Genomic DNA, 11,060 nt, shown 5'->3' with positions numbered 1-11,060 from the left:
ATCATGTCTGTTTTTCTGGGGTAATTTATGTTATGACATATATAATAATGCTGTTTATCGTACTTGCTTATTTATAGGACTGGCGCGCCCACCCCACATTCTCCGAACACATCAAGACATTTTTTACTGCTATTGTGTCTCCACGACGGAAACAGCTTTGGGAGTTGCCATGAAGAATTAGGACAGTACACCACCAGATGTCGCCTGAAACGCATACATATAATACATAAGCGATCAAATATTTAGGTTTAAACTATTTCATTTTCAACCTAGTTAATATGCTGTGTAGTGCTTAACTTCCTTATTTATAGTTTTTTTTTTTTTGTAAAATATGTCTAAAGCTCGTGTGAGTTAAAAAAAAAAACATTTGTATTACGTATTACACCTTATAAACCTTCATAAGGACTTGCGGTGTACCCTAATGGGCTTCGATGTGGATTTTGATAGAGGGACATACAAATACTAAAGGTTAACTTTAGGGATATTGCAGTGCACTTTATCAAGTTTGAATATCACATGGTCTGGGTGTGTTTTATTTTCGGGGCTGACTGATTCATTAAAAAACAAAAAACAAAAACATAATAGCCCTAATTCACGCTCTAATTGGCCAAGTCTGTACCCGAAGAGAAGGGGAGAAAAAACTATAAGGTTTAAATTGCTTCTCATTTCCGAGAAGGGTGGTATCCAAGCATGACCCTCCATCCACTGCGCAGTTGTGTGCTCCATTCTATTCACAGAAATCCTCGGAAGTTTTGCGCTCCTCCCCAGTAAGAGTTTGGCGCAAAAAGGACAAAGTCGTGATAATGACATAAATTCTAATGGGGAAGTCTGACTTTTGTTGGCTAAGTTTCCCTATTCTAAAACTGACCGGCAACTTTCGTAGGTGCCCTCTTTCAAAAAGAAGTTTGATAATTGCGTCTGTCTGTGTAATCTATCTGCTTTTTGTGTTTTCACAAGTTGGATACTCGCAACTGCACCGGAGCCGAAGGATTGATGAGGAGAAGTACCGGCACACCCGTGGATTGTATAATTTGGAGATCAACGGTGGCCAGCCACACTCTCCAGACTCGCAGAACGATGCGAGCTTCATGGTCCCGACCCGCTACAACGTGGTGTACATAACCTTAAAGACTAAGCGTCGTAAACCAGCACATATACGAGGTACAGTCCGACCCAAAGTAAGGAGAAAAGCGAGAAGAAATAAGTCTTCCAATCTGTCTTTTACAGAGGAAAAACTTCGCACTTTGGAGGGGGATGCGGTACAAATTATGCGCAACTTTGCACCCATACCTTCAAGGAAAGAAACCATGGATGTTGATTATAAATCACCGGATATAAGCCATAAAATTTATAAACATGAAGAAGCAGACTCTCAGATTAGTTCAATTCGAATATACAGTCAAAGGCCGCCACCATGGTTCAGCGCACAGGATGTGAAAACCATGCGCTTTCTTGCCGATGCCAAAGTTTTGCGCGTGAAAGAAGTCTCTCATGGAGACAGTCATTCGCTTCTGATATTTGAGGGTGAGACAAACGTTCAACAGTCAAACCAACAGCACGCAAAAACGAGCACTGTATGCGGAGGGCCATGTGGAGTCATCCACAACCCGGTGGATAACACAGAGGTTTTTGCTTTTCATTTGGACAGAGTGCTGGGGCTTAATAGGACGTTGCCAGCTGTAAGCAGAAAATTTCGCTTTTTATACGGTAGGTCATCAAGCACATGGACAAAGTTTTCCTTTTTGACCCTTGTTAAAAATATACTATTTTGTTCATGGCTATTCTAACTAGATTGCCTGTTTGTTTGTTTTTTATCATGCTAAGAATATACTGTGCAAATGTCACTACAATATTCACTGATATAGCGACAGAAACTGCAACCTACAGATTAACCATACCATAAAAACTTTTTATTTGTTACCTTAACCCACTGATGGGGCATATGTGAAACACAGATTCATGCAGGCTTGGGAGGTGGACCCCAAAACTTCACCTGCACATTGTGTCATCGTGGACGTGATTTTTTTTTTTTTTAAAAAGTCATTGAGCAACATAATCCAGCCATATTCAATGAAAAAAAAAACAAAACAGTATTCATATTGCTCATTGTCATTTTATAACATTAATAGTAAAGAAAGAACCAAAACTGAGGGAATACACATTTTATATACATATTCGGGGAAGAGAGGACCAAAAAGTACTAACATCCTTCTTTCTCATAAATAGTGCAAAAAATAATGTATTTTACATTATGACTTCACAAAGTGTCAGCACAAGGGTTTAAACAGATTTGGGGGCCATGTACAGCTAGTGACAAGATACCTCTGTCCTCTTTCCTCATTTTCTTGCATAACCATTTTTTCCATCTGTGGGAAATGTCTGTGTCTCTTTTTTATTATTAGCATAATACATTTAGAAATATTTTTATGTGTTTATGAGTTAGTTCATTGTTTGGTCCTGGGATGCAAATGAGATAATCCATGTGTGGACAGTTGTCATGATCACAGGGGATAAGTTCTGGTAACATGAGTGTAAAAAGTGTTTATAGACTTTTTCTGGTTAATAACAGAAACAGCTGCTAAAATCTAAGCGTGTAATTATTCTTTCCTCCCTCTTTAGATGGGCAGTCCTGTCCAGTTGTGTCATGGGATGCATCTCTATACCCAGCAGGCCTTGCTGCAGGTTTGACCAGTTTGAAATTAACATGGGGGGAGTACCAGAACTCCCTGAAACAGAGATGTTGGCAACAAAACATCAGCCCAAAGTCTGATTCTGGCTGCTCTACAATTCATCACTATGAATGGAGCAAACTTGCTCTGTTTGACTTCTTGTTACAGGTAACTGTTAAAGAAAATTTTATTGTGATTAGGGCAGAATACTTAACAAATTCTACTTTTCAACTAATTGTGACACTAATTCCTCCTTTTTTTCAATTTCAAAAATGCTTCATGAACGATTAGTAATGTGTATTTGTCAACAGCAATGTGCTCCAATATCTGATTACGAAAAACAATTCTCAGAGGTATTGTCATGTGGCTGCATAGAGCTCTTGCTTCCTGTGTGGGAGGCCTCAGTAAATCACATTTTGGGACAAAGGACACATTTTATAAGAATGACTCATTTTACCCCTTAATCATGACAGAGAAACCAAAGTAGACTGAAGAATCTTAAAATACTGATTCAGAAACACTGACAATCTTTAAAGTTAAATTGTCTGTTGAGGTCATGGTGGCACAACTTTGATCATTCACATATTTTGCCTCATTGTTACAAAACATCTTGTCAAAGACATTAGTGAACTGAATAGAAACTCCACTCTTATCACAAAAGTACTTTTTTTTTTTTTAACACTGAGAATGTCGATATTTTTTTGCCTTGTTTTGTATTTCAAATAAAATAAACTTTTAAATCAATGATAACTTTCAATGTTTTTTAGTCTAATTTTATTATTATTATTATAATTGTTATTATTATGGCCGTTTAGTTTTCTGTTAAATTTAACACACCAGCACCTTACACTGTTAAGGCACACAATCCTCTTAGATATTCAAATAACTAATAAATTCTAATTTTCATCAAGTCAAGCTACAACTAACATTTGTATTTCTATGACAGCTCTGGAAAAGCTCTGCTTTAGTACTATTAGCTGTGTGGATGCTTGTTTGGAAGGTAATAAGGATGTATTTCATTTTTGTCAGATTCAAAGCCTTACGGATGCTTATTCATCTAGGTTACCCTAAACCCCAGGCCTTATAAAACCACGCCTGTGAGCAGCATGTAGTCCCATCTAAATCTATGTGTGACATTTCAGCTTGTCTTACTCTGACAGCACTGTCTGAAACCTCCACAACTCAAATGATTTCACATAAAGGATTAAGAATGGATGAGGGCTGTAGCTAAATATAGGGTTGTCATTCCCTGTGGAGAAGCCTGATATACTTAAGTGAGTTTCCTGTACAGTCATGTGACTCAGCAGTCTACATGACTAGTTGATGTTGATGTCCGGTAAACTAGTGGTACAATATAGTCACTGCAATTGCCAGCATCTAGGTTTGTTCTTCTATGGGAGGGGTGTCGAACTCCAGGCCTCGAGGGCCGGTGTCCTGAAGGTTTTAGATAACACCCTGGGTCAAAACACCTGAATCAAATGATCAGTTCATTACCAGGCTTCAGGAGAACTTCAAGACATGTTGAGGAGGTAATTTAGCCATTTAAATCAGCTGTGTTGGATCAAGGACACATCTAAAACCTGCAGGACACCGGCCCTCGAGGCCTGGAGTTCAACACCTGTGCTTTATGCTTTCACTGCCAGCTGAATGTTATCTTTTCGTGAAATTATTATTTAGATCATGATAAAGACAGATCATCAAAAATTCAAAGTAAGCCCATTCAAAGTAAAACTGTGCTTACCTTTGTCATTACAAATATAAAAACGAGAAAGAAAACCCCTTGAATAAGAAAACTCTGTTAATGCCACTCTGAACTGCACTCTTAGTCTCAAAACACCATCTCCAATCATTTAATGAAGAAATGTGAACTGTATTTTTAGATTAACAACCGCCTGGACCAGGGTTGCTGTGGGTTCAGGCCTCGGCAGGAGGATGTGTGCATTGAACTGGGTTACCATGCTAAATGTCAAGATGCCAACCACATACAGCTAGAAAACATCATCTACAGGAGCCACAACCCCAGACACCTGGTCTTCAACAACAACAAGGGATTCTTTGACCGTAATGAGGACAACTTGGACTTCAGGCTGTTGGCGGGAATCAAGGAGTAAGTTTGGAGCTAAAGGGTGAACATGCTAAAATAAATAAATGAATGAATAATTAATTAACCTAAAAACATTATATAATACTAAATACTATAAATTTCACAGCTTTAATCTCTTGGGCAGTGTTGAATAATGAAATAGATTACATGATTTGTTTATTATGAGCTATAGATCAAATTAATTTCTATCAGATGTTTACAAATAATTATATATCAGAAAAAGAATAGAGGCATAATAATGACTCTAATAAAGGCCAGGGGCTTAAACATGTCCTTCAACTGATAAAGCTGCTGTTTATACTACAAGTGTTGTTTGAGCTTTAATGTCTTTAAAATAATTACACACTGAAAACTGAAGTGAAACTCAAAAGCAACAAGTAATTGTGTAAATCCAGTTTACTGTTACATATAGATCAGCTTGTTTAAAAGTAATAATTTGTCAGACAGTCTTCTAAATTTATAAAAAAAATCACAACATTTAAAACAATGACCCTGAGTTGTCTATTGGTATTTATTTTTTGAGATAAAAAATGTCCACACAGAATAGGAACATCTGTGGACAGTCTGGATTCAGCTGCTTTCAGCAGCTGTTTTTCTCATTTCCGCCCCTGACAACATAGCTGAAAAATTCCAGCACACTCAACAAGCATATTTAAATCTCCATCTGGGATCTATGCCAAAGCTGCTCAGAAACTCTGAATTTGGTTCACAGTAATTGGCCAACCCATACACAAATCAGTGACTGCAGGTTGTGAATTTCTAAGATTGCATCGTTAACTTTTTAAAATCAAAAGTGTACTTTATGATTTAAATTTTTCAATTAAAATTTATAATGTTACAATATTTTAAAGGTAAAAAAAAAAAAAAATCGGTAGTTTGTGAGTCGAGTGTGCAGTTTGTGAAGAAACACATGCCAAAAGACACCTTCTGCATTATTAGACGTCCCATGATGAGAACACATTGCTTTATGCACCACAGGTCTACGTGGATTTGTAAACGTACACTCCACAGGCATCCCTTTCATTTCATCCATCTTTTTGATCAATAAATCAGGGATTCACTGAGGAGACAGCAGAGAATCTGCGGTATGGCAAGGACACATTTGTGAATGTGACACATAATGTGAATCCTTGTTTTCATTAGCAGAATTGTAACTTCCATTCTGGCATTCAAGTAAGATAAAGCCATAAAAGCTAAATTCTAAATAAAAGACGATGAAAGATCATAGGATTCAGTAAATATCTAATCTATTATGATCTATAATTTCATGTAGATCAGAAGAGGTTTTATCTCGCTGACTTTTCTCAAAGCTAAATAAACCAATGTTTGACATTTTATTCTAAGCGAATTCTGAGCAGTGATGATACAAAGTTTATCTGAAAAATATAAATGCGTAAAAATCTAAACTCATTTAATAAATAGCAGTCTGTTCATGGCTCTTTCTAATTCAAACATTTCTTTAAGGTGAATCTTGTTTCCAGACAGGCACAAACTACACTTAAAAGTTAAATCACAAAACACTATCTCTAAGTAAGAGCACCACTTTAACTTTTAGCATTGTTCATTCACAGTCATCACGTACAGAGTAGGCCAGGCTTTGTTTTGTTGTTGAAATCACATGAGATGGAATTTACTGATATGTAGTCCTCCATCAAAACCAAACCAAAAAACCAAACACTCCAATCCTGACTGCTGGAACCAATTGCTTCACATGATATACAGTTCTCACTTTTCATTTCATTTGTATGAAGGGAGCTTTTACCCACTCAAAAGCTATTAAAATGTCAAAAAAATCCCATCCATGCGCTAAAAGTATGAGTAACCTGTCATTTGATTTAAGTGATGTTTTTGTTACACAAACCTCCAGTTATGTGATTGTATAAATGCAGTTTTTACTGCCAAGAAGAAAAAAGCAAAAACATTTCAGATTTCAAGGTTGCTGATGTACAAAGACAACCTGTCATAACCACTTGGTATAAAATACAGAAATTTAATTTTGCCATCTCTTAATTATTTTTTATGGGTTTGGCACTTCCACAAATTTATTTAATTGTCAACTTTAGTAAAACATTCTGTTATTATTGGCATCTTCAGACCAGAGGGACTGCAGTTTAGCTAATCACAATGTCACCCCCTATGTTTACCATATCTATAAAGAATTACGTTTTAGACTAATTCCATTCTGCAAAGAAGACCAAATGTCAAGAAATAACCTATAAATAGCTACATGGTTAGAGGTAGTTACCTTTTAAATATTTATGTTTAATGTATAGAATCTGCACAGTATTACAGTGTGACTACACTTCCTCCTGATTCCTCTTATGCCTTTCTAGGTTTCCAGAGCAAGCTGTGTCTGTGCTGAAAACCAGAAAACTAAGAGAAAAACTCCTTCAATCTCTGTTCCTTGACGAGACATACTGGGAAAGCCAAGGGGGTCGACAGGGCATTGACAAGCTAATTGATGTTATCGAGAGGCGAGCAAAGGTCCTCCTCACCTATATCAATGCCCATGGGATCAAAGTGATATCAATGAATGTGTGATGAAGATAAATCTTTGTCTTTTATAAGACATTGGGGGCTTTATGCCCGAACATTTTATAGGTTGGTTGGGATAAGAATAATAGCAGATGTGTGACAATTTTTAAAATTATATCATTTTTTTTTTTTTTACTAAAGCTAAGAAACTTTGCCTTGCCAGTTATTTAGGCACTCACTTATTGTCACAATTAGGGCATGGACACAGTGACTATAAATGATCACGTGAAGATCAAAAGTCATATAATGATAATGATGATGATGGGAAAAAAAAGTTTGTACAGGATTCCATGCACTCCTGTGAAAAACCAAGTACGCCCTATAGTTCACCTTGTAGAAAGTTGCAGCAAAAATCTAATGCGTTCCGATATATACAACATTAATCCCAGAAAAGTTGGATGCTTTTTAAATGTAAATGAAAAAGAATGCAGTAAGTTGTAGATCTAAAAAAACAGATTGTATTCACAATAGAACATCGAAAGCATCAATGTTTAAATTGAGAAAATAAACATTTTTAAGAAAAACTTTAGTTCATTTTGAAGTTGATGGCAACAACACATCCCAAAAAAGTTAAGAGACGGTTTGTTTCACTGGGTTTTCTTGTAGTACTTTAGGTGTTAAACTGGTGAAATGTCTGAACTGCAGTTCAGGTCCCAGTCTCTTCTAATACAAAACCATTCTGTTGCAATAGATGCATTATGCAGTTTAGCTTATATATTCAATTCCCCTGAATGGGAACATTCATCCAACTATAAGTCTTTTATCACTGATAGTGCCTTTTCAGATGTGCAAGCTGCCAGTTCCACAGGCAGTGATCGGGGCCACTCAGTGACTTCAAGTTGCATCCAAAATCCTGTAGATGCAAAACAAGCCCAAGCCATAACCCCTCCACCACCATGACAGTTGGTAGTTGATGGTTGGTATGAAGTGCTTCTCCTGATGTTTTTTACTTAGTGCAGTGTTCCAGATATCCTGTGATTCATTCAGATGTAACTTTGCAAACCTCAGCTGTGCTGATGTGCTCTTTTTAGAAGGGAAAAGGCTTTTTTCCCGTCAATCCTTCTAAACAGGTCATGAACATACACGATTGTTGATTGTGCTTATGTAAATCTGAATGCTCCAGACTAGGATCTTCTGCCTTTATAATGGTGGTGATGATCATTTAATCAAGTGCATTTGATTAGCAGCACCTGGTGGCTGATTACCATCTTAATTCCTTGGGAAGCAGTAAGGGTGTACTCAGTTTTTCATAGTCCTGTGAATCATGTAAGCTGTCTTTTTCACATGAGTGTATATGCACTATTATTTTAAATATGATGTACTGATACATTTATTTATTATTGTTCTTTCTTTTTGTATTTGGTAGTGCAATTTGAATGTGGGATACATCAATAAAAGTAATTACTGCTGATAGATTTATATTTCTTGAGTGAGTTATGCATAAACATAATTATGTTTTACTGTGATTATAGATATGGTTTGAAAATGATTTTGTCGTAGATAACAAAGCCACAATCAAAGAGTTATCATAATCACATTTAATCTATAAAATGTATCAGCAATTGCATTTTTCCTACCTATTTCTACTTGATATCAATCAGGCACAGAGAGAAACAGTCTGTGGCTCAGAAATCTGATCCAGAGTGTGGAGTGTGCTTTTCAAGCTGTTGTAAACACTATTCTTTGGGCTCTCAGAAATAGAGTCGATAGGGCTTTGTGGGCTATTTTCTCCTGTTCGTGCCTCGCATTCACTGGGCTGTTGTTTTAACCCTCTACACCTGCATTAGTTTGTCAGTGGGTTTTATGGCTCTGGATGTTTGTCCAAGAAAAACCCCTCCAGCAAGAGCTGGACCAGTCAGTTTGCTCCTGTACCTACATTTGGTAATATAAGTGTAAGAAACAAAAACATGTTTATAGTAATACAGGTCAAGCCGTTACAGGTAGCTTTTTAAGTTAAAGTATCTTCAAGTAGGCAAAAAGCATATACGTTTCTTTTTCACAATAACAACAAACATATAGAGAAACAGTTTGTGCTTTAAATTAGCTAATAAAGAGGATCGTTTGTGCAGAGGTTTAGGAAAGCTTGTAAGGTTTATCTTCAGGCTTGTTGAATTTATAACATTATTCTGTCAGGTTCACACTTGTTTACACTGTTTGAACCAACCTTTTTACTCTGTTTATGTTAAAGTTGCATTTTCTGTCTTCACCTCCTCTCCTTATCACAAGTTAGGGTTTTGCTCTTCCTCTTGTTTCCATGGGGGTATGGAATTTGAGAGTAATTTGAAATGGTTCTTCGAAGCTGTGCCCAGCTGGCAGCTGGCAGGCCAGGCTAAAAACAAGATCCCAACAGAAGAGTTCTTTATTGCTGTGACCTTGGATCAACCCTGATGACATCACTTTTCTCATTTCTAGCATTTGCTGTCGTCTGACTGTATCAAAAATAAATAAATAAAAGTAAAAAATGTTAATAAATACAAATTCAGTGCCCACTGGCAATGATGATACGACTGAATTCAAACAGAAACAAACAAACAAATATTAGCCAATATTTATTTTGCATAGCTTACACCTAGTAATTTAGAATAGTAGGCCGTTTGTAACAGGTTAACAGCTTTTCCTGAGTTACTTGACAGTTTATGGGCAGAAATATATGAAATTATTACATAAATAATAAAAACAAGTATTTTCCCCATTTCCCCATGACATTTTGGGGAACGTTATACCAAGCCCATTCCTAATACCATGTTTCCAAGCAAAATTAATACAGTAATTTAAGGCTTACAAATCTTATTATCTATTGCAAGCTTTTTAATAACCCCTTTATGTCTTCTAGTATCCCAAACTTCTTTAGCATTACACTGCACTTCATTGTGCTAAGATACAGCACCTGGGAGGTTACTGTGGGAACACTCAAGAGGTAGATTACATGGAGCGATAGCAAGAAAACTCAACGGATTGTCTCACTTTTGTCTACCTCAACACAAAAGCCCATAGACACAACAAAATGCTCCTGCCATGTTGACTCTACCGCTGCTGAAGGACATTCCCCTTATGCTGATAAAGGAATTAAGAAGAGAGTTTGAATAGATGCCAACATGTCTCAGATAAAGTCATGCCAACACTTGCTTCCTTCACCAAAAATACTTACAATCTGCAGCTTGGAGATCCATGGTTCACACAAAGCATGACAAAAAACCACCGTCTTTTCTGATTACTTTACCAGCATGTACAAACTTCTTTTACAGGACTGGCGTGCTGCCAGGATCGTCTAATCACATTCTGTTCTTGTTTAAAAAAAAGTTCAAGAGGATTTAACTCAGCTGTCCTGACTGGAAATATCTCATCCTACAAGTCTTACACTCTCACACTGAGTGTTTAAATTTCCCATCACTTGTCAGCCAATAAAACATCCATCTCCTTTCATAAATCCATTCTCAGCTTCAGCACAGTACAGACATTTTCTCCATCATATTATTCATTTTAAAGCAGACTTCAGTTTATTTCAGCTATTTTCCAAACAATATAGTTTTTCCTGTTATTATGTCGGCAGCTTTTGTGCAAAGCTAATTATTAAAATGCCAAACTTGTTATCCTGTGTCAGTCAGTGCATCAGTGGTCACTTTTGCCATTTAGTTTTAAGAAATAAATAGTGTAATTCGATAACCCTCTGACACAAATAAGTCAATGAGCAAAACAAATCTTTTTTTGAGTTTTCACTGTTGCTCAAATTTAAATATGTAAAAGTAGATGGG

General features: G+C 36.6%; 1 protein-coding gene across 1 annotated transcript; it reads left to right on the top strand.

Moving 5' to 3' along the window:
• The first annotated feature begins 689 nt into the window (after positions 1–689).
• Positions 690–8,721, top strand: gask1b (golgi associated kinase 1B). The gene is made up of 4 exons (XM_031758934.2): positions 690–1,707; positions 2,620–2,837; positions 4,550–4,776; positions 7,107–8,721. The coding sequence occupies exons 1-4, from the start codon at positions 819–821 to the stop codon at positions 7,312–7,314; spliced, it is 1,542 nt and encodes a 513-aa protein (XP_031614794.1). The 5' UTR covers positions 690–818; the 3' UTR covers positions 7,315–8,721.
• Positions 8,722–11,060: the final 2,339 nt, after the last annotated feature.

Source organism: Oreochromis aureus, linkage group 2 (assembly GCF_013358895.1).
Source record: "Oreochromis aureus strain Israel breed Guangdong linkage group 2, ZZ_aureus, whole genome shotgun sequence".
In the NCBI taxonomy this organism is placed as follows: Eukaryota; Metazoa; Chordata; class Actinopteri; order Cichliformes; family Cichlidae; genus Oreochromis; species Oreochromis aureus.
This window is presented reverse-complemented; position numbering and strand designations above follow the sequence as displayed.

Excerpts from the sequence above, each read along its gene's own strand:
- gask1b (XM_031758934.2), top strand. The coding sequence starts at position 819 with ATGGGGAAGTCTGACTTTTGTTGGCTAAGTTTCCCTATTCTAAAACTG. Across the intron at positions 2,838-4,549 it reads TGTTTGACTTCTTGTTACAG|ATTAACAACCGCCTGGACCA; the intron begins GTAACTGTTAAA and ends CTGTATTTTTAG. Across the intron at positions 4,777-7,106 it reads CTGTTGGCGGGAATCAAGGA|GTTTCCAGAGCAAGCTGTGT; the intron begins GTAAGTTTGGAG and ends ATGCCTTTCTAG.